The 27,059-nt window shown below is 40.7% G+C and overlaps 1 protein-coding gene across 6 annotated transcripts in view; it reads right to left on the bottom strand.

Moving 5' to 3' along the window:
* spata17 (spermatogenesis associated 17) overlaps positions 1 to 27,059 on the bottom strand; it is a 381,466-nt gene that overhangs the window by 189,785 nt on the left and 164,622 nt on the right. Inside the window, exon 10 of one of the 6 annotated variants that reach the window (XM_068045059.1) lies at positions 1,489 to 1,799. The exons of 2 other annotated variants lie outside the window; for them this stretch is intronic. Coding sequence is in view for 2 of the 4 variants with exons in the window: in XM_068045061.1 (XP_067901162.1) it covers positions 1,748 to 1,799 (52 nt within the window). In the remaining 2 variants the exon portion in view is untranslated. Of the gene's footprint in view, positions 1 to 1,488; positions 1,800 to 20,943; positions 22,344 to 27,059 lie in introns of those variants that run through there. 3 more of the 6 variants (XM_068045061.1, XM_068045060.1, XM_068045063.1) reach the window with 3 other exon arrangements.

Raw genomic sequence — 27,059 nt, 5'->3', positions numbered from 1 at the left:
TTCACAGGTTCACAAGTACAAAACTAAACTTGTTTTAGATTTTAAAATCAAAACTGGGTTGGTCACCTGAGAAAGTCAGAGATTTTATGAAGTACATTGGTTTTCAATCAAAAGTTCTTCTGTGCACTTCACAAATATTTTTAATTACTATTAAAATAAAGCTGCCCTATGACCACTTCTTATAAGTTACTTTCTGTTAAACCAGTCAGATTAATCTTTAGATGCAGTAATCTGTTGTAATTCTTAGTGTCTTTCCAAAATAATACTAGGAATGTTCTTATATTGGTAAATAGATTATCCAGTTAAAGAATTCCTATTTAAAAGAATAGGAAATTTAACATGATGTGTTTGTTTATTCCAATTTATCTTTAAATTATTACAATGTTAATAAAATGGTATTGCACATGCCATTTAAAATGGATATGCAATATATATATATATAGTAGAAAATTTATTTAACCATTATTATTTATTGACTTGTCCTTCTGAGGCAATTGGTCCAACCAGCACAAGAGCAAGTTGCTGAGACAACTTACTCATTTAAAAGAGACGTAAACATATTGAACATTTAATAATGTAACTATCATTGCCTTTCTTACAAAGTTATTCTATGCATGAAGTTCTAGAACCAGATTTATTCAACCTCAGCTGTGTGAATATATATCTGCTTTCTTGTATTGTCAGCAATTTGCCTGTTTTCAGCAATGTATTACTTTAAATGTTTTACCTGGAACAGGTTTTAAGAATAAGCAATATCGCACATGCAAGGTGAACAAACCATCAGTTTCTGCAATATTTAGCAGCTGCAGGTTAACTTCCATATATTTACTACTTAATAAGTCAAGAGAAAATAAGACTTCCAATATGCCTCTAAAATTCTTCAATAAAGTACTGATTTTGAGGGTTTTCTAGTTATACAGTTTTCTAGGATTACAAGTCATTGCCTTTCGCCAGAACAGAGAAATGAACATTTTAGAAAAAAGGAAAATAGTTTAAAATACACTGAAAGATAGAAAGACACCACACACTCCATATTTAAATTCTGTAGGTGCTATTCATAAACCATGATTTTGAATTACTATCATTTAAAATGTTATAATCAAGTGCACAAAGCTCTAATACTGCCAATGGCATGGCAGTCTAATTTTTTATACATTCTCAACACAAATGTACGAAAAATACTTTTTTTAAACACAAGAAAGTTTTTATCATGCAAAACATGTAATTGTAGATATCAAACAACAGGTGGTAATAAAATTCATGAGGACTAAGCCTTGATTTTAACCGAGTGATGTTTCAAGGCAGGGATGTGGCTGTATTTAGTTTTTCCCACAGTATAAGTCACACTCTGTGCAAGGTTGATAATAAAAGTTCATATCTATAAAATATTTGCAAACAAAAGGTTTGTAGGAGAGTCAATATGAAAGCATTAATGACTGACAAGAATAATCTGATGCTCTTAAAATAAATTATTTGGTTAGTTATTTTATTAAACAAAGACAATAGCTTACAGAGGGATGACATATTTCTATACTTGAATGTAAAAGAATACAATGAATGATCTTTAAAATGATGAAATTCTGAGTTACATCTTTACACAATAACTGGGTTTTAGTGATAGAAACCTGTTGGCAGCACTCTAAGTCACACAAAGTAGTCATCAACAGAACTTAGAAACATATAAGGATATGGAAACCATTGGAAATAGACGCCATTTATTTTTATATTTGGATCTTTTCTTCTCTCCTCAGCATGAGTTGGCAAATAGCAGCCGTTTACCTCCTGCTTCCTCCTGTAAGCTAGACAAAATTGGTTTGTTTCCATGGTTACAATATCAGCATGTTTCCAATCTAAGTAATACCTTATGTATAATACAGGCTACTGCTGTGTACTATTGTTCTAGCATAAGTAGATTATGATTTTTATCGGACATCTAATACGCATCTTTTCTCATTTCTACTTTGTTTTTGTGTTTTCCTGAAATTGTAAATATCATGCGATGGTTATGATTTTAATCCTATTTTCTTCTGCTTAGTCAGTAGTAGAGCAAAATAACCTTTTCAAGAAACAATTGTGCAGTTCTACTTTACACGTTAGAAAAACTATTATAAACATTCATAAATCATTGTTTTTTAAAGCAATAAAAGCAATCTGAATAATTGGCTATACCTAGTCTGACTTTTTTTTTGGCCATTACAAAACCATTTTAACTGTGGAGAACAGCTTAGTATATTTTAAAAGAAATTTAAAGTTTAATTTGTCAGTTTTTTGATCTCTTGATTTAGATAAAGCCATAGGCATAAGATAGTTTTATTGATTGTATGCTTTAAGTTGCATTTATGGCCATTGGTGGCTCCCATCAGATTATGTAATTATGGAATAATACAAATATGAATTAATAAATATGGTTTAAGAATGGAAGATTGATTTAGTTGATTTTTTGATTAAATTTCCATTTCATTATGCCATTTTAGGCATAAAGCAAAATAAACTAAAAATCTCATGAAAATTGAGCATTGCCTTTTTAAAATTAGAGAAGGGTATAGATATACGAATACACATGAGAAAAACAGCATTCACACAAGACAGATTACAGTGCTAGGAATGCTAATTTGCACATGGGACAGACATCACCAAAAATTAATGTGGCCCCAATGTCCCAGAATATATGGAACTGATGCTGTGAGCCGGCTGCTCTGGTAGCAGTTGCCATCCTGTTCAAATCGGAATAGTCCATCTTTCTTTCTTTTCAGCTCTATTTAAAACAGTGTTTCTTTTCTCTAGTGGATTGCTTGGTGCAGTACCCTGGGAAAGCAGTCTGACACTGCTCTTCATACATAAAGGTGCAGGTTTGAATCCAGCCCAGGAGTTGGTGACAAAGGTCACCTCTTGAAAATAGCTGTTAAGAGCTTCCAGTGAAATGAGATCAGCCAACCTCTGTCAAAAATCCCAAATATATCACTCTGGTCTCTGACACTCCATATAGTGTTAGCAATTCACCACAGTAAGCATCAAAAAGCATCTATGTAGACTCTAAAGTACGTAACCTCTACTGAATTGAAACATAAGTGCCTCAGTCTATCACTGGTAAAGAAAAATTGTTAGATTGTCAGGTAAATAATTATGTTACTATTACTACTGTCTTTGTGTCCAGTTATCTTGGGTCATACTGTTAGTTGAGTTATAGGGGCCAAGTTTAGACTCATTACATCTGAAAATGGTGGCCGACGGGGTGTAATGGTGCGTGAAATTTGGCAGAGATCAGTCCCAACTGATCTTCGCCTATTCTCTGCCCAGTTCAAGTTTCCAATTTCCAGATGCTTGAGCACATAAGCCAGGCTGACACCTCATTGTAGTACTGGACTGTCAGAAGTATCATCTTTCAAATGAGACGTTAAACTGATGCCCCATCTGGCCTCTTAGGTGGATGTAAAAGATCCCATGGCACAAATTGAAGAAGAGCATGGGAGTTCTCCTCCATGGCCTGGCCAATGTTTATCCCTGAAACAACATAACTAAAATAAATAGATTATCTGGCCATTATCTCATTGCTTTTGTGGGACATTGCTGTGAGTGAATTAGCTGCATCATTCCCTCCATTACAACATTTTAAAAGTACTTCATAAGCTGTAAAGTGCTTTGGAACATCCTGAGGTCATGAGAGGTGCTATATAAATGCAAGTTCTTTTTCTTTGTTTTTTGTTGGTGTTGGGATGGGCGATGGAAGCTCCCATCTAAAGCAACAGGGGCACATGTTACACATTATTTCCTAATATGCAGGCATGCGGGATGTCAATTCCAAAACACATCCAGTATTGTTATGGATTGAGAAATAATAAGGAAAATGATTTAACAGGCACTGATACATATTATTATATTATTTGTACAGAGCTAGGAACTAATCGTTATATAGCAAAGTGTATTCCAAGGGGGGCACACTGACTGTGGCACTGCAGTCCTATGATGTGTAACATTACACCAGTCTACAAGCAGTTCTTACCAGGCAGCATGGCAAGCTGTATTAAACACAAAGAGCTCCACCTTTTCAAGTGTGATTATTTCTAACATATAGGAACCAGAAGACAACCAGGAGGCATAATATGGTGGCAGCAGGTGTCTGCGAACATACGAATATATGAACTAGAAGCAGGAGTAGGCTATTCAGCTCCTTGAGCTTGCTCCACCATTCTATAAGATCTGTTTGTGGACACAACTCTACTTTCCTGCCTACCCCGGATACCCTTTGACTTTTCCTCGTTTGTCAAGAATCTGTCTACCTCTTCCTTAAAACCATTCAATGACCCTGTCTCCACCGTTCTCCAGGGAAGAGAGTTCCACAGACTCACGACCTTCAGAGAAAAAATCTCTCCTCATCTCAGTTTTAAATGGGAGACCCCTTATTTTTAAACGGTATCCCCTAGTTTTAGTCTCTCCCACAAGTAAATCTAAAACGTTTTAAATGAATTTAATGCTGAATTAGATTGAAAAAAAATCGATCCAAATTAGTGCCAGAGAGAGAAACTGAGTGAACTTTGCAAAAAACAAAATGTCGGTCGGCATAGCAATGAATGCACAGCTGCAGCACATAATGAATTGGGAAGCTGATGATGTCATCGAGGCACTTGAGAAGTTTAAACAAAAGTGCGGATTGACATTCAGTAGTTTTCTAAGAAAAACATTAACGAAGAGGAGAGGGTCAGCTATATCCTTCTGTGGGTAGGAGATAAAGGATTAAATTTGTTTAATAGTTGGGAGCTGAGTTAAGAGGCCAGCAGAAACCTAAACAAAAATTTTGAAAAATTCAGCACCCATCTCCAGCCAAAATCAAATCATCAGATCTACTGATATGAATTTCAAGGCCTCAGACAGGAATTAGATGAGCCTATTGACAATTTCGTAACAAGTTTCAAAAATGCAGCCAGAGAAAGTAAAATTAAGGACACAGATGAAAGGCAGATAGATCAGCTAATTTGGGGTTCTGCACACCCTGAAGTATAAAAAAGCACTAATTGGAAAGGACAAGCTCATAATGTTACAGGCTGTAGACACTACCAGAGCACATGAAGCCATCAGCAGACAGATGAAGACACTGACTACCCAAATGGCAAGCTTCAGTTAAGCGAAGAGAAAGGCAGCAGAGTTGATGCAGTGAAACAACAACAAAAGAATGCACACCAGACAGAGAGAAAAATTTGCAGGAGCTGTGGACAACCACATGAATTCACAGACAGAAGGAAGTGTCCCACATATGGATCAATCTGCAGAGCTTGCAGAAAGGCCAATCACTGGAAAAAGATGTGCAGAACAAAGGAAGAAATTGGTAGACGAGTCACCAGAGACAGAGTAACAGGGTGAATGAATAGGAAAAGAAACCAAGATATCCATACCTGGAAGATGACAATGAGTTTGAGAACACAATAGACATAGGAACCATACAACTGCATGAAATGTCTGGATGCAACAGTTTCCAGAGAAAAGAAATTCACACAACCAGTCAGATCAGGAAGAGAGTGAGAAATAAGCCCATAATCATAAATCTGAAGGTGACGCTTGATACCGGAGCACAGAGTAACATCATCCCACTCAGACTATACTAGAAGATCTTTTCAGAAAATTTGGAAGAAAATGGTTATCCAAGGAAAGGTGCTCTGAAACTGAACAACGTCATGCTAACAGCATACGGGGGAACTGAGATTCGACAGCTAGGAACAACTTAAATCAGAGAGACACACAAAGGAAAATATGTTAACTGTATTTTTCTACATCATTGAAACAGATGGTCCTGCTATCCTGTGGTTGAGCAGTTATGAAGAGCTGCAGATTAACTCAGTAAACCATGAGGTGAAGGAGGTGACACTGAGGGTTGAAGACAGTACACCCATTGAAAAGTGTCCTCTGGTCAGAAGCAAAGAAGATCTAGTACAAATGTACCCGGAGTGTTTTGATGAGATGGTTGGATGTTTTGAAGATTTTGAGTATCACATCACTATTGACTCAGAAATGAAAACACAGATTTATCCCCTACGTAAAGTACCAATTGAACTAAAAGGAAAGCTTGAAAGAGAGCTCCAAGAGATGGAAGAAAAGGCGATCGCCAGAGTCACAGAGCCTACAAAAGATTCATCACCAAATGATCATAACACCATTGAAATTGAGTCAAATTAGAGATGAGACCAGAAAAGACAAGGAATTACAGATGCTCTCTCAGCAAGTGATCCAGAGATGCCCTGATAAGTTACAGCAAACACAGCCAGCAATATAGCAGTACTGGTCTATCAGAGATGACATCTCACTAGAAGATGGTGTTCTGCTAGCCCAATCCAGAATAATCATACCCAAATAAATCCAGGAAGAACTTCTCCAGAAGATACATGAAGGCTACATGGGAATGGAAAAATGTAAGCTCAGAGTCAGATCAGTTGTGTATTGGATAGACATATATAAAGACATTGAAAATATGGTGTCTACATGCAATGTATGCAAGAAGTACAGAAACACACAGCAGAAAGAGATGATAGCAACTGAAGTACATAAGATCATGGCATATTGTAGGAATCGATTTATTTACACAACCAAGAATGGGTATCTCATAGTCGCAGACTATTACTCAAAGTTCCCTTTGATCCAGAAGATGAAAGACTCGAGAGCCAGAACAATTCTCTCAACAGTATGAGGTCTCTTCTCTGAGCAAGGGATTCCTGAAATATTGTGTGGCAATGGCACCCAATTGACATCCAAAGAATTTAAGGAATTTGCTGAACAGTATGGGTTCATCACCATCACCTCATCACCACACTACCCACGGGGACATGGGTTTATAGATGATCAAAAGAACCTTTGCAAAATGCTGAGAGACGAAAGACGACCCAAACCTAGCCTTATTGTCACTCCGATCCACACCTCGCAAGGCTGGTATGAAATCATCTGCAGAGCTGTTGAATGGAAGAAAGTATAAGACAACTCGGCCAAGCAAAATACATCCTCCAAGTGACCACGGAATCACAGAATTGTTACAGCGCAGAAGGTGGTCATTCGGCCCATCGAGTCCACACCAGCTCTCCAAAAGAGCAATTCACTTAGTGCCATTCCCCCCCCCACTCCCTCCCCGTAACCCAGCACATACTTCCTTTTCATATAACAGTCTAATTCCCTTTTGAATGCTTCAATTGAACCTGCCTCCACCACACAGTCAGGCGGTGCATTCTTGCTGCGTGAAAAAATTTTTCCTCATGTCACTTTTGCTTCTCTTACCAATTACTTTAAATCTGTGCCCTCTTATTCTCAATCCTTTCACGAGCGGGAACAGTTTCTCCCTATCTACTCTATCCAGACCCCTCATGATTTTGAATACCTCTATCAAATCACCCCTCAGCCTTCTCTTCAAGAAAAACAGTCCTAACTTCTCCAATCTATCTTCATAACGGAAGTTCCTCATCCCTGGAACTATTCTCATGAATCTTTTCTGTACTCTCTCCAATGCCCTCACATCTTTCCTAAAGTGGGACACCCAAAATTAGATGCAATACTCTAGCTGAGGCCCAATTAGCACCTTATATAAGTTGAACATAACTTCCTTGCTCTTGTACTCTATGCCCCTATTAATAAAGCCCAGGATACTGTATGTTTTATTAACCGTTTGCTCGACCTGTCCTGCCACCTTCAATGACTTGTGCACATATACACCCAGGTCCCTCTGCTCCTGCACCCCCTTTAGAATTGTACCCTTTATTTTATATTGCCTCTCCATGTTCTTCCCACCAAAATGAATCACTTCACATTTCTCTGTATTGAACTTCATCTGCCACCTGTCTGCCCATTCCACTAACTTATCTATGTCCTTTTGAAGTTCTACACTATCCTCCTCACAGTTCACAATGCTTCCACATTTTGTATCATCTGCAAACTTTGAAATTGTGCCCTGTACACAAAAGTCTAGGTCATTAATATATATCAGGAAAAGCAAGGATTCCAACACTGACCCCTGGGGAACTCGACTACAAACCTTCCTGCAGCCCGAGAAACACCCATTAACCACTACTCTTTGTTTCCTGTCACTCAGCCAATTCTGTATCCATGTTGCTACCGTCCCTTTTATTCCATGATCTCTAACGTTGATCACATGTCTGTTGTGTGGCACGGTATAAAATGCCTTTTGAAAGTCCATGTACACCACATCAATTGCATTGCCCTCAGCAACCCTCTCTGTTACCTCTTCAAAAACTCCAGCATATTCGTCAAACATGATTTTCCCTTAAGAAATCCATGCTGGCTTTCTTTAATTAACCCGCATTTGTCCCAAATTATTCTTTCTAGAAGTTTCCCCACCACCGAAGTTAAACTGACTGGCCTGTAGTTGCTGGGCTTACCTTTACACCCTTTTTTGAACAAGGGTGTAACGTTTATAATTCTCCCGTCCTCTGGCATCACCCCCTTAGAAGACCATCAGTCTTCTAAGGAAGACTGAAAAATTATGGCCAGTGCCTCCATAATTTCCACCCTCACTTCCCTCAGCACTGTGGACTGTACCCATGAATGGAGATTGGAGCTTAGGCTCTGGGTTGATTATCCAGAGGGTTTTATGTATCAGCTGGGCATGGCTAGCACCTGCACCTTCCCCTTTCCCCATATAGGACTAACCACCCTATCAACTGGTGTACAGATGGTTAAGGCCGTGGAACAAGTGTTCCTGTTGCAGTCTAGTGGATTATTAATCGGCCTGTAAAGCATTATATTACCCACGCTACTTCCAAAGGAAGCATGTGAAGATACAAATACAATCATTTTAAGCATGCTTAAACAGATTTCCATGAATGCAGTTTCTTGAATTGTAGAGCTGGGAGCTTCAAGGCCCAAAGTTCAGAGAGCCTTAGTGGGAGGAGACAGCAGCGAAGAAGTGGGGCAAATAGCATTGGGCAACAGACCTAATTTTGAGAAACAGGTGCTGATGACAACAGCAACTTGCATCTTAGAGATGGAACAGAGGGTTCACTGTTAAATATCCCATAGCACCACTTATTTAGGAGATTGAATCCTCCAAGCTTAATCAGAGGCAAGTACCAATATCTATCACCAAGAGTGGCTTGGTAGCAGCATTACTGGCTGAGTTCTAAAGGATATAACTGCAAGCCTAGGCTTTTGGCAGGTGATGAGAACACCATGAGGCAAAAGCCTACTTGACCTCAGCCTCATCAATCTACCTGTCGCAGTTGCATCTGTCCATAACAGCATTAGTAGGAGTGACCTGCACATAGTCTTTGTGGAATCGAAGTCCAGCCCTTTCACTGACAACACCTTCCATTGTGTTATGTAGTACTATCAATGTGCTAACTGGGATATAGAAAATAGGAGCAGGAGTAGGCCATTTGGCCCTTCAAGCCTGCTCTGCCATTCATTATGATCATGGTTGATCATTCAACTCAGTAACCTGTTCCCGCTTTCGCCCCATACTTTTTGATCCCTTTAGACCCATGTGCTACATATAACTCCTTATGATCAGAATAGATCTAGCAGCTCAAAACTGGGCATCCATGAAGTGTTAAGGGCCAACTGCACAATCTGTAACCTCATGGCCCAGTAAATCCCTCACTCTACCTTTACCATCAAGCCAGGAGACCAAACCTGGTTCAATGAGGTATATGAAAGTGTGTTGTTAAATTTATTTTTTAAGGATCAACTTTTGAAAGATTGAAGAAATGTTAAACTTTGGGGTTTTCAAAGGGGGTCATGTAAAGGCCACTTGACTTTGAAAAACAGTCCCTGGAAATGTTTTTTTAAAAGGGGCATCTAGAGGTCTTGTGAGGAAAACAAGCCTTTCCAAGAAACCACCTTGACTTCCAGCTCAACAAACAATGGAGAACGTTGGACACCTGGAGAAGTTGTTTTTAAAGAAGTGACAGGTCAAGATTGATGGCGGTCAAAAGGTTGACCACCTGTTGTCAGCTTCGCTTTTGAATTGTTTTGAGTTATGGATGAACTGTATAAAAAGGAGAGAGAACTTCCAAGGAGAGAAGAGAATTCCCAAAGAAGGAGAGAAGGGCATAACCCAGCTCAGCTTTCCAGCACCACTCTAAAAGACCCTGAGAAGTCACAAGAACACAAGAAATAGGAACAGAAGTAGACCATATGGCACATCGAGCCTGCTCAACCATTCAATATGATCATGGCTGAGCTTGGGCTTCAATTCCACTTTCCTGCCTGCTCCCCATATCCCTTGATTCCCTGCGATACCAAAAATGTATTTATCCCAGCCTTAAGTGTATTCAGTGATGGAGCATCCACAACCTTCAGGGGTAGAGAATTCCAAAGATTCACAATCCTTTGAGTGAATTAATTTCTCCTCATCTCAGCTTTGAATGACTGACCTCTTATCCTGAGACTGCGTCCCCGTGTTCTAGATTCACAGACCAGTGGGAACAATCTCTAAGCTTCTACCCTATCCAGGCCTTTCAGAATCTTGTATGTCTCAATTAGATCACCTCTCATTCTTCTAAACGTTGGAGAATATAGGCCCAATTTACTCAGCCCCTCATCATAGGACAACCTCCACATCCCAGGGACCAATCTAGTAAATCTTCGCTGCACTGCCTCCAGTGCCAGTATATCCTTTCTTAAATTTGGAGACCAAAACTGCACACAGTATTCCAGGTGCAGTCTCATCAAAGCCCTGTACAATTTTAGTAAGACTTCTTTATTCCAATACTCCAATCCCCTTGCAATAAAGGCCAACATGCCATTTCCCTTCCTAATAGCCTGCTGCACCTGCATGTTAACTTTGTGTGTTCCTTGTACCAGTAGCCGCAAGGCTCTCTGAACATCAACACTTATCAGTTTCACACCTTTTAAAAAATATTCTGCTTTTCTATTTTTATGACCAAAGTAAACAACTTCACACTTCCTCTACATTATACTCCATTTGCCATCTTGTTGCCCACTCACTTAACCTGTCCATATCTCTTTGCAGCCTTCCTACATCCTCCCCGCAGCACTGTGCTGTCCCCAAATCCATTGGTCAACTCATCTCGTCTCCTGTTTTTGAAGAAAAGCCTGCTAAATTAATTCTCAATGCCGCCTGAAAAGAACTGTTCTAAAAGATCCCAGTGACCTGTCTATGTGTACTCAGAGGCCAGACTGTATGCCAGTTTTTGAATACAACATATCTCATCTGCCGTTTCTTCAAGAATGAGCAAGTATTCAGCCCAAGTGTTTTTTACCTGTATTAGAGCTCTAAAAACAAAAATCCCTTTCTTTTTCCGGTTAACTGGTTTATGTATATGTGAGTGAATATGAGGGGCTAAGGTAAAAAGGGAACTTTAATATTTCAATCTGTGTGTTTATGCTTTACTTTACTGGTTAAGACTTGTTTTATAATAAACTGATAATTTTCTTGTCTATTAGAAAAACCTGGTTGGTGTGTTTTATTCTGGGAAAAGTAGAGTATATGATTGACTGTATCGGTATGTGGGAAAATTTAAATATACGTTGTGACCTGTGGAGAAGTGGAACTAGAATAAACAGTGCACTCCTCCCGCCTCGGTTGTAACAGAGGAGTGTAGGAGAGTGTGCCAGGGGCAGCACCAGATGTACCTGAAAATGAGTTGTAACTTATGAAGCTACAAGACAGGACTACATGTATGCTGAACAGTGGGAGCAGCATGCTATAGACAGCAAAGCGATTGTACAATCAATGAATTCAGTCGTGAATGGTGGTTGACAATTAAACAAAGGGAGGTGGAGGCTCAGAAAACATTCGCACCCTGAATGATGGCAGAGCCTAGCATGAAAGTACAGAAGACAAGGCTGAAGATGATTGAAGCTATTGCAACCATCTTCAGCCAGAAGAGCTGAGTGGATGATCCAACTTGGTTTCCCCATCATCACAGCTTTTCCAAAACTGTTTCATTCAAATCTAGTGAATCTTCATTTTTAGCACAAAGAATAGCTTTTGAATAATATAATAATTATCCCCTTCATTTTGCTATTACCAATTCCACCATCTCAGCCATACCCTCATGACATTCTCTCGATCTTATGCCATCCCAATCCTATTCCTTCCATGCCTCCCATGCTACCCCCATCACATGCCACCCTCATTCCATTCCTTCCATCCCTCTCATGCCATCCCCATCCCACCTATCAATCCCATCCCTTATGGAAACAATCTCTCCAGCCAGCGTAACTCTGTTGTGGTGCTCCCCTTACCTTCCACTGTTTTTGTTCTCCCCAACTCCCCAGCATGCCGTCGCTGCAGACACCAACTGTTGGCAGCCGACGTGCATCATGCACTCCAATCCATGTGCCTCTGTGTGAGACGGGCACTACCCATCAACAGAACCCCCCTTAAACTGACCAATCAAAATCGTCCGCACAGACAAAAAAAAACAAGTATTATTATTATAGATGTATTTATATCTGTGTGTTATTTAGAAATACATTTTTGTATGCGTTTATTAGTTTTCAAGTATTTGATTTTACCTGTATGTATGCTGTTTATCAATATATTTGTCTGTGGTATTGCTCGGTATATCAGTTGTAAATGTTGTTCTGTGAAGCTTTGTTGCCCAATCAACTCCAGTTTAATCAGTTCCTATGATTTGTGCACTGGCTTTGAAAACAAACAGTTAGTGGAAGGCACCTGTCTTCAAATAATTACCCAGCAGGGGTTGTTTTTTGACTTGGGAGGTGTTTACAAAGAAGTGACAGGCCAAGATTTATAGAGGTCAGGAGGCTTGACCTCTGGAATATTTTTGGTTTCACTTTGAATTGTTACAAAAGGCAGGTGGGAATGAACAGTGGTTTGAAAAAAACAGTTGGAGAAAATGTGCGAAGAACAACAAACCATCTCAACTCAGTCTGTTCCAACTTTTTGGAAAAAGCCTGCCAGTTTTCCATCTCTCAAGAAGCTGAAAAGCAAGTGTAAGAAGCAGACTGAAACTGTGGCTGCATTCCTCCTACAAGGGCTGTATCTGAAACCTCTGTTGCTTTATTTCCTGGAAGCTTACCCAAACTGATCTTCAGCATCGCCTGAAAAAAATTGTTCTAGGAAGATCGCAGTGACAACCGTCTGCATGCATTTAGGATGCCAAACCAAAACAAAGGACATCTTTCCATACCTTCTCTTTCTTCAAGAATTAGCAAGTATTTAACCCAAGTGGGGTTTTTTTGTCTTTTTTTTTGTAATAGAGCTCAAAAACGCAAATCCCTTTATTTTTCTGGTTAACCGTTATGTATGTGTGTGTGTGAGTGTGAGGGATGAAGGTAAAAAAGGAACTCTAATATTGCAATCTGTGTGTTTATGCTTTACTTCATTACTGGTTAAGACTTAAGTCATGTTTTATTCTGGGATAAAAATAGTCTATGATTGACCGTACGTGGGAAAAAATTTAAATATATGTTGTGACCTGTGAAGAAGTGGAATTAGAATAAACAGTGCACTCCTTCCACCTCAGTCATAACAGTATTCAATTTGGTTTGCCTGGTTTGCAAGGATGAATAAACAGTTTGAATTTTGCTTGTGGCCATTGATGTGGTAACTTTGATCTCTTTTGGTCCAAATATATTAAGAAGGAAAGTTCACTAACCTTTTGAATTTTAGCAAGTTATGTGTTCAGCCGAGTGCAACTTACACATGAATATAGAACTACTTAACAGTCATTTAAATAAGTGACTGGACCAAAGATCATAGCAAATTCATTAAAGTACTTGTGCTGTTCCCTCTTAGAAGTATAATAAAGTATGAAGCAAGAAAAGACCATTTGGCCAAGCACACTTCTTCTGCAGACCTTGTACAATCTACCACATATGAACTCTATCCCACCATTTAATCTCTGATGGGAAAACACTACAGCTTGACCTGCAAAAGTGTCCGACAAAACTCAACTATTCATCAATCAGCTCTCCATTATTCAAATAAGAGCAAAATACTGCGGATGCTGGGACTCTGAAATAAGAATATAAATTGCCAGAAATACTTAGCAGGTCTGGCAGCATCCGCGCAGAGAGAAAAAGAGCTAACACCCCAGGTCCGCAACCACACGCCCCCCCCCCACCCCCCACCAGGTTTCTGATGAAAGGTTACAGACGCGAAACATCAACTCTGCTCCTCTCCACACAGACAACGCCAGAACTGCCAAGTGCCTCCAGCACCCTCCATCTCCATTATTCAAGCCTGGCTTGCTATCCTCCACAGGTAATATTGCCCTTGCTCTTAACTTCAACAGCATAGGAACAAATGTGTCCCATGGAGCATTTGATCTAAGACTGCACCTTATCTCAATCCCAACCTCACACTGATCCAGCTCCCTTTAAACAGTAGTTAGTTATCTCAGCCTCAACTGCTTTTGCTGGAGATATCACCATCAATCCTTTAGCTCTGTCCTCATACACAGCCCAATGTATCTATATTATCGACAGAATGAATTGTTTTGTCATCAGGGTCATTCCAGAAGCTCAGCTGTTTTCCTTGATCATCATCTACTTTTTTGACCCATCTACCTTTTCTTGGATTAACGCCCTTCATTTTTATCTTCATACATACGATGCCCCCAGCTGCTCCAATCTCTGGGATAAACAGTGCAAGTGCATGTGCTGAAACTATATCAAACCAAACTGTTTAATGGAAACATTCAGCTCAAGGGTTGATGCAGGAACTGAAAAAAAATAGAGCAGCAGGCTCGGCATTTACAGAAACTAATATCACTATCTAGATTTTAAAAAATAGTGTCACAGAAAATTGAAAGACAGTTGAGTGACTGGTCTAGAAGTGCTGTTACACCTGTAGCTCATGCAGTCTCATAGATAGCACAGTAACTTCTACACCAGAATTTAATTCACTTTGCTGTAGATTAAAGCTCACACATTTTCTAAAGAATAAGGAAGTCACACGTACTACAGATTTCTCTCACTTTTACATTGATGTGATTAATGCCATTATAGTGCAAAGCATTTGTCCACCACCTAACTTTGATACATGGAGGTAATTTTATTTCTAGGATTTTCTGCAGAGGGAACAGAAGGGAGTAAAAATTCCATGCCTGGAGACATACTGGTGTAAGTGAATACAATATAGCATTTGGGTTTTCAGTATTTTGGCGCCTACTTGATGGTTGCTAGGCAACAGCGTCTTAAACTTATAAACAACACAGCAGACTAAGGTCTAGAAGTTGTTTACATGTTTAAATGTAAGATACAATCCAATGTATAAATAAATCAATCGCATATTGTTGTTACAAACACATTCATTGAACCTAATGGGAATTTTAGTGCTACAATTTAGTATTTTCTTCCTTGATTCCTTGTTTAATCAAACAGAATCAGTCAATCTCAAAGCAGTCATGGGAGGGGAGCTTAGAAACAAAATATGTTAGGGTTTACTATAGGCACCTTACCAAGAAGCTGGATGAATAAGAATGTGATACTGGACTCATAACTCTCAACTATTCTGTTGTGTGATTTCCTTTAAGAGTGACATTCCTTTAAAATCTTAGTATGCTAATGAGCCAAGTACCATGACATAATCATGTGACTACCTGCCAGTCTCACTCTGCTACTGGAACACCAAGAGGCAAGTCCTGTAATAGTTAGCTCTGTACTGCATATGGTTGTTAGCTATTCAATAAACCTGTTCGAGATCTTCAAACAACCTGAACTCCACACATCTCATTTATGTTGCATCAAACAACATTAAAGAAGCTTCTCATTGCATATTCCACTTATTCAGACATTAAACAGCTACAGTGAAAAAAGCTGCAGTGCTACATAGAACTACCAAAATTGGTAAAATCAATTGCTGCTTGTTTCATTGTTCTTAAACATCCACTCCCTCCACCTCCGGAGCACCATGGCTGTACATAGAACATTACAGCGCAGTACAGGCCCTTCGGCCCTCGATGTTGCGCCGACCTGTGAAACCATCTGACCTAAACTATTCCATTTTCATCCATATGTCTATCCAATGACCACTTAAATGCCCTTAAAGTTGGCGAGTCTACTACTGTTGGAGGCAGGGCGTTCCACGCCCCTACTACTCTCTGAGTAAAGAAACTACCTCGGACATCTGTCCTATATCTATCACCCCTCAACTTAAAGCTATGTCCCCTCGTGTTTGCCATCACCATCCGAGGAAAAAGACTCTCACTATCCACCCTATCTAACCCTCTGATTATCTTATATGTCTCTATTAAGTCACCTCTCCTCCTCCTTCTCTCTAACGAAAACAACCTCAAGTCCCTCAGCCTTTCCTCGTAAGACCTTCCCTCCATACCAGGCAACATCCTAGTAAATCTGTACTATGTACAGAATTCACCATAGCAAAACACCGAGGCTTCTTCGGCAGCACCATCCAAAGCCGTGGCCTTCGCCAACTAGTAGGACAAGGGAAGCTGGTGTATGGGAACACCGTTGACTTCAAGTTCCCCTCCAAGTTAAAAACCATCCCAACATAAGAAATAGGAGCAGGAGTAGGCCATTTGACCCCTCAAGTCTGCCCCACCATTCAATAAGATCATGGCTCTTCTGCCCCAGACCTCAACTCCTCTTTCGTGCCAGCTCCTCATAGCCCTCAACTCCCCGATATTTCAAAAATCTATCTACTTCCTCTTATATTACTTTTAGTGATCTAGCCTCCACACTCTCTGGGGTAGAGAATTCCAGACATTCACTACCCTCAGAGAAGAAATTCCTTTGCATCTCAGTTTTGAATGAGTGTCCCCTTATTCTGTAACTATGTCCCCTAGTTCGAGAGTCCCCCACTAGTGGAAACATCTTCTCAACATCTACTCTGTCAAACCCCCTCAGAATCTTGTACATTTCAATAAGATCACCCCTCATTCTTCTAAACGAATAAAGGCCTAACCTGTTTAGCCGTTCTTGATAAGTCAACCCCTTCATCCAAGGAATCAACCTAGTGAATCTCTTTTGAACTGCCTCTAATGCTAGTATATCCTTTCTTAAATACAGGGACCAAAACTGTACACAGTACTCCAGGTGCGGCCTCACCAACACCCTGTACAGTTGTAACAAAACTTCCCTATTTTTAAACTCCAACCTCAAAGCAATAAAGGTCAAAATTCCATTTGCCTTCTTAATTATTTGCTGCACCTGCATGCTAACGTTTTGTGTTTCATGCACAAGAACATCCAGATCCCTCTGTGCTGCACTTTTTTGGAGTCTCTCTCTATTTAAATAATAGTTTGCCTTTTGATTCTTCCTATCAAAGTGCATGACCTCACACTTTCCTACATTAAACTCCATCTGCCAAGTTTTTGCCCACTCACTCAACCTATCTATATCCCCTTGCATATTCTTTATGTCCTCATCACGACATGCCCTCCCACTTATTTTTGTATCGTCAGCAAATTTGGATATATTACACTCTGCCCTTGGACATATATATACATCTCTGTCCCTTCATTGAACTCTCTACCGACCAGCATTGTGGGAGTATCTTTACCTCACAGTCTGTAGCTATTCAAGGAGGTTGCCCACCACCACCCTGTCAAGTGCAACTGAGGGTGGACAATAGTTGCTGGCCTTACCCGATATGCTCATATCTTGAGATTCAATTAAAAGAAAAAAAAATGAGGTCTCTGTAGCCTCAGACCTGTCTGCTTACAATAACCCTGCTCATCAGGTGTCACTGCTGAGGAAAATTCTGCTAAGCTGTTAGTCATCCTTCCTAATCTCTCCTTCTTGGGCTTAGCTATCATTGTTCCTTCCGAAACTCTGAGCAACTTGGGATATTTTTTCTAAATTAAAATGTGCTATAAAAATGCACGTTATTAGAAACTTAAAGCGTGCTTCACTTGGGTTTCTTTAAACATCGGTTTCAAAGTTTAAACTCAGTTTCATACCCATTCCTGTTACTGCAAGATGGGCGCCACAGTGCAGTGGTTATGTTTCTGGAAATCGCAATCCTGGGGCCTGGACTACCAATCCAGAGAATGGGCAGGGCTTTGCGTTTTGGGTTGGGACCCTGATATCGGGATCAAATGGGGGTCAGACCCCACACTGCATCGGAAACAGTCACCCAACAGTGAATTTGCCTGAAGTGGCCAATTAGTAGCCAGAGAGTGCGCTCACCATCCAAGTAAGGATGGAGGGCAAACTCTTGAAGCTGGAGGGCCAACAGGAGGCCCTCCAGCACAGAAGGAGCTGCAGCCTGCCATTGCAGGTCAGGGAGAGAGAGGCACCTCCATGTTCAGACAGCAACTGTAACAAAATTGGAATAAGAAACAGCTGCAGGGCCACCATAGTGGAGAGGGATTCCCTCCATAAGGTAGCCTGCGGAAGCAGCTGAGGCCAGATAGACCAGGCGGGGTGGTCTCAGAGTCTACCTGGCTGGACTATAGTTTGCCACTGGGAGACTGCCTCCAGACAGCTGCCATGCTCCCGACGCTGCAGGGGGCCCAAACGCTGATTGGAAAATTCCAGTTGGCCTCTGATAATTGGTTTTAATCGGCCTTAAAATCACCTTAACTAGTTACCCACCCAAGATTCTGGCTTCCAGCAAAATGGCTTGGGGTTGAGATGGTGTCAGCACACCTCATATCAGGGCCAGAATCCTGTGCCAGAAGTTCAAATCTCACCCACACAATTTTAGAATTTGAATTTAGTTTTAAAAAGAATTAAATTTGGAAATAAAAATCTGGTATCAGCAAAAGTGACCATGAAGTTGTTAGATTATGGCAAAAAAATAGCCTCACTAGTGATTCTTTAGGGAAGGAAACCTAGCGTCCTCACCTGTTCTGGTGACACGCGGCTCCAGTCCACATCAATCCAGTCGACTCCTATCTGCCCCCCTGAAGCAATTGCCAGCGAGCCACTCAATTGTAGAAGGGTAGAATTCTAGAACGGGCAATAAATGCTGTCCCTGCCAGTACCGCCAACATCCCAAAGTATGAATTAAAACGAAGTAAGGCACACCACAAGCATCGCATGATTACTTTATACCTCTGGAGAAAGTCTGACTTACAGCAAGTTTTGCCAGGTGCAATATAACTGCAACATAAAATAATTGGCAACTTTGTTAGATTTTTGTCATACTCTCAAATACACTAAAGAGAAGGAAGAAAGGATCCAAGTAGCATTACTGAGTGAGGGCTCTCAGCCTTCACTTCTAAGATACACCTACCGCAGTACTGTTCTACAATGATTTTACACATAAAACAATCAATGCAGCACATTCTAGTTAACGACATGGAACCTAAAAGCATCTTTTGTATTGCAGGGGTGCAGCTTAAAGCAGTCACGCAGCTGAAGGCAGACAAGCAGGTATTTATCCATTTTTTGTTTGCCACAGCATAAGAACCCCAAATGTTCAGGGAACCTGACGACATCACAGACTCATGAAAGTGTGGCAGTTTAAAAATGTCATCGCTTCTGGACAGCCAGCTTCTTAAAGGTAAGAGGATAGCAGTTGGATCTCTGCATTATTCAACAGCCAAGTGAAAGAAAAAGGGAGAGCATGGTACACCGAGGTTCCTCGTCCTGCCCGAGAAACGTGGAAAAAGAGTGTCTTAAATAAGACGTAAAACAGCACAACAAAGCACTTCTCCTGCACCTGTTGCTTGCATACCATCAGTTGCTTTAAGCTGTAAATTCTATATGAAACATTATCCATTTTAGCCAGGATCACATCCTCAGAGTTAAGGTGCCACACAAAAGGTTAATACGCAAGATAAGTGTTCATGGAGTTGGGGTAATTTATTAGCATGGATAGAGGATTGGTTAACGGACAGGAAGCAAAGAGTAGGGATAAACGGGGTATTTTTAAGTTGGCAGGCTGCAACTAGTGGAGTGCCGCAAGGATCAGTGCTGGGGCCTCAGCTATTTACAATCTACAATAATGACTTAAACGAAGAGACCAAGAGTAATGCATCTACGTTTGCTGGCGATATAAAGTTAGCAGGGAATGAAAGCTATGAGGAGGACAAGAAGAGGCAGCAAAGAGATATAGACAGGTCATGTGCATGGGCAATGTGACAGATGGAGTATAATGTGGGTAAGTGAGAGGTTATTCACTTTGGTAGTAAGAATAAAAAAGCAGAATATTTTTAAAAGGTGTAAAACTTCTAAATGTTGATGTTCAGAGAGATTGGGTGTACTCGTACAAGGAACACAGAAAGTTACCATGCAGGTACAGCAAGAAATTAGGAAGACAAATGGCATGTTGGCCTTTATTGCAAAGGGATTGGAGTACAAGAATAAGGAAGTCTTGCTACAATTGTACAGGGCTTTGGTGAGGCCTGAAGTAATGTGCACAGATTTGGTCTCCACATCTGAGGAAGGATATACTTGCATTGGAGGCGGTACAGCCAAGGTTCACTGGATTGGTTCCCAAGATGAGAGGGTTGTCCTATGATGAGAGGCTGAGTAAATTAGACCTATATTCTCTGGAGTTCAGAAGAACGAGAGGCGATCTCATTGAAACATACAAGATGCTGAAGGGGCTTGATAGGGTAGACACTGACAGATTGTGTTTGGTATTTGGAGAATCTAAACCACGTGGACACAGTCTCAGGATAAGGGGTTGATCATTTAGGACTGCGATGAGGAGAAATTTCTTCTCTCAGAGAGTTGTGAATCTTTTGGATTGTCTATCCCAGAAGGTTGTGGATGCTCCACCATTGAGTATATTCAAGACTGAGATTGATAGATTTTTGATCTCTCAGGAAATCAAGGGTTATGGGAGCCGGCAGGAAAGTGGAGTTGAGCTAGATTTAGGGCGGCACAGTGGCGCAGTGGTTAGCACCGCAGCCTCACAGCTCCAGCGACCCGGGTTCAGTTCTGGGTACAGCCTGTGCAGAGTTTGCAAGTTCTCCCTGTGACCACGTGGGTTTCTGCCGGGTGCTCCGGTTTCCTCCCACAGCCAAAGACTTGAAGGTTGATAGGTAAATTGGCAATTGTAAATTGCCCCTAGTATAGGTAGGTGGTAGGGGAATATCGGGACAGGTGGGGATGTGGTAGGAATATGGGATTAATGTAGGATTAGTATAAATGGGTGGTTGTTGGTCGGCACAGACTCGGTGGGCCGAAGGGCCTGTTTCAGTGCTGTATCTCTAAATAAAAAATAGATTAGCCATGATCATATTGAATGGCAGAGCAGGCTTGAGGGGCTGAATGGTCCATTCCTTATGTTCTTATATTAGCGGTCAACGGCGAGTGCCATCGCTTCACCACAGCTGCAAAATCCGATCATAGTCGTCTTCATAATATATGAGCCCCGTAAACAACCGGCTCTATTTTGTCATCACTTCTTTGGCTACCATCCTTGGCTGTATCTCATCACATGCAATATTAATGGATCCTTTCTGACAATAAATCTACACAGTACTTCTGAAAAAGTTTATTTCTTTTTTCTAGTGTCTTGAATGTTCACTTTCCTAATGTTTGTCCTTGTGCGTGTGTGTCATTTACTACCTAATCTTATGATCTCTAATTACTATTTTAGCCTGCTGCTGCTCAATGGGGGCCTCTTGATACAGCTGTGGTACTGCATCTTTTTGTACTCATTCATGAGCAGTTCCTGCCAACATTAAGGCTGCTGCGCTGATGTGCCGTTCCTCTCTTCTCTTCACAGCAAAGATCTGTAGCCCCACCACATCCACTCGAGAATGGTGGCATTATTATTCCTTCATCGTTCCTGGATCAAAATTCCAGAATTCCTTATCTAACATTATGGGAGTTCCATCATCACAAGGACTACAAGGGTTGAAGAAGGTCCACCGACATCTTCTTAGAACAAATAGTAAGGTAACATCATGGTTCTCAAAGACAATCCCCTAGCCCTCTTGGGGCCAGCTGTGAGAATCTTCCACAAATTGCGGCCGAGGTCACAAATTCTGCTGTCAAAGTATTGGCAAGTAAAACAGTGTCTGGATTTTGGATCTCTATTCTCTAGAGTTTCCACACACAACTCCATGGAGGTGTCACTCTTTCTATGGTAGATGCAGGTTTCTGAAACACTCACTTGTTTGCATAAATATTGAAGTTACATTTTTGAAATCTCTGACAAGATGATTCTGAAAATTCTCAAAGGACCACATGAATGTTTCTGCTCATTAATAGGTCCTTCCTCTGTATGCAGCCTCATAAGATATCAATACATGGGCTCTGCAGCAAATATATATCAGGCTCTAAACCTTGCTATATTTTATAGCAGCAGAGGAAAAGCCATCATCACTTATTTTTTCTTCACTATTTTCTGCACTGTTTTATCAGATGTTTCCTCTTGACTTTCTCTGATTTGTTTCCCTGGAGGTGGATGCTTCTGTGCTGGTGCCTGTGTGCTGAGGAGTTCTTGGCAGCTTCCTCTTTTTCTCAGCTATAGCACGGTTAGAGGTCCAATACTAAGAGAAAGGGAACATGTCTTAATGTGGAGTATTCAGCAAATGGTTGTATACACAGTAGCAATAAATTGGAGGTGATGTTTTGGTATGCATAACATACAAGTTATATGTGATATTCAAAGCCATTCTCTTTGGTAGGCACAAGGAACATGATAAAGCTGTAATAGCATTACAGACATGAAAGTTTGGCCATCTAAATTCTGAATGGTTATGCCAATGTGTTCTTTGTTCTATTGTTAATACTACACCATGTTGAGTGCACAGTGCTCATTATATCTATATTACAGGCATGGATTTGATATGAGTCAGCAAAATTTAGGTGACCTTACCATGGCACTCTTTCTCTGTCAAGAGATTTTCTGTATTTTCTCTGATGATCTTTGGTTGTGGGATTATCATTCTCTGCTTCACCTTTTGCTATACATGCTACACAGCCAGTCTCAAAGGAAGATGCCCTCTTTTCCAAATATTGATATCCTCCTCTGTTTCACTCAAACAACATCCAATGCCATTGCATCAAAGTGGGCAGTTCTAGTATCTGCCCATCAGTAAGATTCCATGGTCCCAACAACAATCAGGTAAAACAATGATAATAATAGTCCTTTGACAACTGCTGCTCTCTCTATTCTCTGCTCACAGTCACATGTGGCCATAATGTTCCCTGTGCTTGTGAAAACTGTACAGGGATTACATGTAAATTATTTCAATTAGCTGGCTCTGAATTGGTGAAGTCACATTCCCACTTCACGAGCAGTCGCCGTGATCCCTGTGCCATTTTGCCTAGGATTGTGAAATTTCATCATAGTATATTTGCATATTGGAAAGTTTAACAATGTAATTCCTCATTTTAGCTCAGGATAGTACAAAATCATCATCTGTTTCTGAAACTGCAATACTTAAATCAAGCGCCAAGGATTAAAGAGTTGATTGCAAAAGTGTTATTGTGCTGCAAGCAAAAAGCTGAGGGCATTGTTGCACACTCAAGGTCACTTCTATAACCAAAGGGATAATATTTATACAATTTTATGGCCATAAGTCCTATCAATATTTATTTCATCATAGACTTTGCCTCGAGTCATTTACCAGTACTTCAGCCACACTGTCAGTTAGTTCAGAAAGCAACAGTATTTATTTTGACATCAGAAGTCAAAGTTCATTCAACTGGGACATCACTCAGAGGGAAATATTGTTCATTGTGACATCAGATATCAAAGGTCATCAGCAAGGATAGTGCTAGCTAGGTGAACTGCTGTTATTCACCCTCTTCCTCACCCATTTGCAAGGCAGGGTGAACAAAAGTTCACCTGAATTTGGAAACTAAATTTTATTTATAGCAAGCAATAGGATTTTGCAGGAGTCAGTTCGATGTTCCTGATCTTATTTTTCATATGGATATTACACATGAGTAACCTGGTTGTATATGGTGAAAACTAAGTAATAACCCATTTGGTTGACGAGAGTGCAGTCATGGGACATACAACAGTTTTCACAGGTATATTAATTTAATACATAGAATACTGAAACAAAAGCATATCGTAGTTGGAGCAATTATCATGGGAACCATACTTACCCTATGTCCCGAAAAAGTAGTTATCTAAGCAGCAGTGCTGTCACTTTTAGTTCTCTAATCTTTCTAAAAATTATTGCGAAGATACCATGATGTCGACCTATAGTTTAGGTTTGCAGTGGGTCAGAAGATACATTAAGGGGTTCATTTGATTGTGAAGACTTCCTTGGCCTCCTTATCTCGAGAGACAATGGATAAGCGCCTGGAGGTGGTCAGTGGTTTGTGAAGCAGCGCCTGGAGTGGCTATAAAGGCCAATTCTAGAGTGACAGGCTCTTCCACAGGTGCTGCAGAGAAATTTGTTTGTTGGGGCTGTTACACAGTTGGCTCTCCCCTTGCGCCTCTGTCTTTTTTCCTGCCAACTACTAAGTCTCTTTGACTCGCCATACTTTAGCCCCGCCTTATTGTGAAGACTAAGCCATCAAATTAGCCTAAAAAAATTCAAACAACTCATGTTTTGAGGAGACCCCTTTCTTCAGGTGAAAGGCGAAGAAACTTCCTTGTCACCTACCAATGACAGCGGTCGGAGGCCAGAAACATTTAGATGGCCGGGCCTCAGACCATATTCACAGTGAACTGCCGAAGCATTTGCAGCAGCTTATTGATCGGGGGTTGGGGAGGCTAGAGTGTGGAAAATCTGACAGCTCCTCTGCAGAGCAAACTTAGCCAAGTTATGCTAAGATGGGTAGATGATTTCAGGGGAAGGCTGTGGAGGGTCAAATACCATCTTAGTTGATTTCTGTGGGGTCAGAAAGTTTCTCCTGGGCAGACAAAAATAAATATAAATTAATCTGTTCAGCTTTTTAAAACTGCTTCCAGTCGTATAATGTACATAAGCTGTTGCTGTTCAGATTATGTATATAGACCTTAAGCACCATCACAGGATGTGATGTCATGAAACTGTACCTCATGTTGCTCAGTCAGTGTTTATTTAGATACCCTAGTAAGAAGACACCTGTAAATAAACTCCTGTTACTTTGACCCAGAGTCTTTGTTCTTCATTCAATACTTATAGCACATTGACAAGATAGTATATGGTGGCAGTGGTTAAAAACAACTTTCCCAGCATAAGAAAACAGAAGAGATCGAAGACTTCGAAGAAACATGGAAACATCGATTCCACTATAAGAAAGCTTCGAGCGAGTGGCGGAGCTCAACCAGGCTGAAGCGTGGTCGAGCTAGATTCGTAGTTTTGACAGGTACTGTTCCGCTTCAGGTTTCACGGCATGATCGGACAAAGAACAGATCAGCGTTTTCCTTTATGCCATGGGGGACAGTGCGGACAACATCCCGACTACCCTGAGGATCGATGAAAAAGAGACCCCATATGGCGAGGTGATTAAAGCATTAGAAGCATTTCAGATCAGGAAAAATGTAATCGTGGAACGAGCTAAGTTCAACAGGCACACTCAGAAAGTTGGGGATTCATTTATTAATGATCTGTATAAAGTAGCAGAGGATTGCAACTATGGGAGTCTGCGAGAGGAACTGATTTGGGACAGAATAGTAGTCGGGGTTATAGACGAAGCACTGTCAGACCATCTTCAGTCGAGAGAAGATTTGACTTTGAAAAAAGCCATTTTATTGAGCAGGCAAGCAGAAGTACAAAAAGAATAATCGACTACTAGTTCAGGGGGAATCAGGGGAGTCCAGCCTCGAAAATTCTGGAATCAGTCAGGTCCGTTGAGAAAACAGAGAGAAATGGTGCCAGAAAGCCCGAGAGCCAGGAAAGACACCTACAGGCAGCAACACTGAATTGTAGTAGGTGTGGCTGGGAGTGGCACCAGTGGGAAAATTGCCCAGCCCGGGAAGCTGAATGTTTCTGGTGCAAGAGAAAGAGGCACTTTCAGCAGGTCTGTCGCAGCAGGAAACAAACACTGCAGTCTGGGAAAAAGATAGAGGAAATAAAGGAAGATTAAACAATTAGCCCTCCCTTCCTAGGAGAAGTACAGGGAAACAAACAAATAAAGATTGCTGGGAAGCAGAAATTCTAGTGAGAGAAAATAAAACTACTTTTTATTAAATTAGATACAGGAGCAGCTTTCTATCCTGTCTGATCAAACACCTTGACAGAGGAAAGAAAGGCTGAGGAAAACCAACAAAAAATTATACGGGCCAGGAGGGATCCAGAAATACAGGCAACTTTAACTTACAGAAACAACACGATCCCGGAAACAATATACATCATTAGGAACCAAGTCTAAATTGTTAACCACTTTTCACACCTTTCAGCAGATTCTGCGTCAACAGATTGCCATTCGGTATTGCGTCAGTACCAGAGATATTGCAGCAGACAATGTCAACAATCCTAGAAGGCTTGGACGGAATCATCTGCCACATGGATGATGTTCTGATTCATGGAGCAAACCAAGAAGAGCACAACACAAGGGTAAGGGCAGTATTACACAGATTACTAGAAGCAGGGCTCACCTTAAATGACAAGTATGTATTACCACAGTCAACAGTGAGGTTCCTTGGCCACATAATTGATGGATCTGGAATTATGATAGATCCATAGAAGACGAATGCAATAAGAGATTTCCCAGAGCCAAGGAATATAACAGATCTACAGTGATTTATGGGTATGGTTAACCAGGTAGGGAAATTTCTACCAAATCTAGCAACTATTAATGAGCCTCTATGACAACTGCTAAAGGACAGCAATGCCTGGTGCTGGGGAGATGGTCAGAAAAATTCTTTTGAGAGGATCAAAGAAATGTTGACTTCACCAGAGGTTTTGGCACATTATGATCCGGAACTAGAGACCATGATTGCAGCAGATGCATTATCAACAGGATCAGGTGCAGTCCTGTTCCAGGTTCAAAAAGCTGTTAGACGCAAGCTTGTGTACTTTGCCTCTTGTTCGCTGTCAGAAACAGAACGAAGGTACACAGCAATTGAAAAGGATGCATTAGCAGCAACATGGGCATGCAAAAAATTTTCAGATTACGTGCAGGGCCTCAAAGTCAAGATTGAAACTGACCACAAGCCACTAGTAACATTACTTAATTCAAAGGAGTTAGCAAAATTAATCCCAAACGGTACAGAGATTTCAACTATGACTTGAGATATGACACAACAGCTGAATACGTCCCAGGGAAGCATAAAGTGACAGCTGACACATTATCAAGGGCATCAAGTGATCGAAATG

The sequence above is a fragment of the Heterodontus francisci genome, chromosome 13 (genome assembly GCF_036365525.1).
Source record: "Heterodontus francisci isolate sHetFra1 chromosome 13, sHetFra1.hap1, whole genome shotgun sequence".
Classification (NCBI taxonomy): domain Eukaryota; kingdom Metazoa; phylum Chordata; class Chondrichthyes; order Heterodontiformes; family Heterodontidae; genus Heterodontus; species Heterodontus francisci.
The sequence above is the reverse complement of the archived record's forward strand: the minus strand, read 5'-3'. Positions and strand labels throughout refer to the sequence as shown.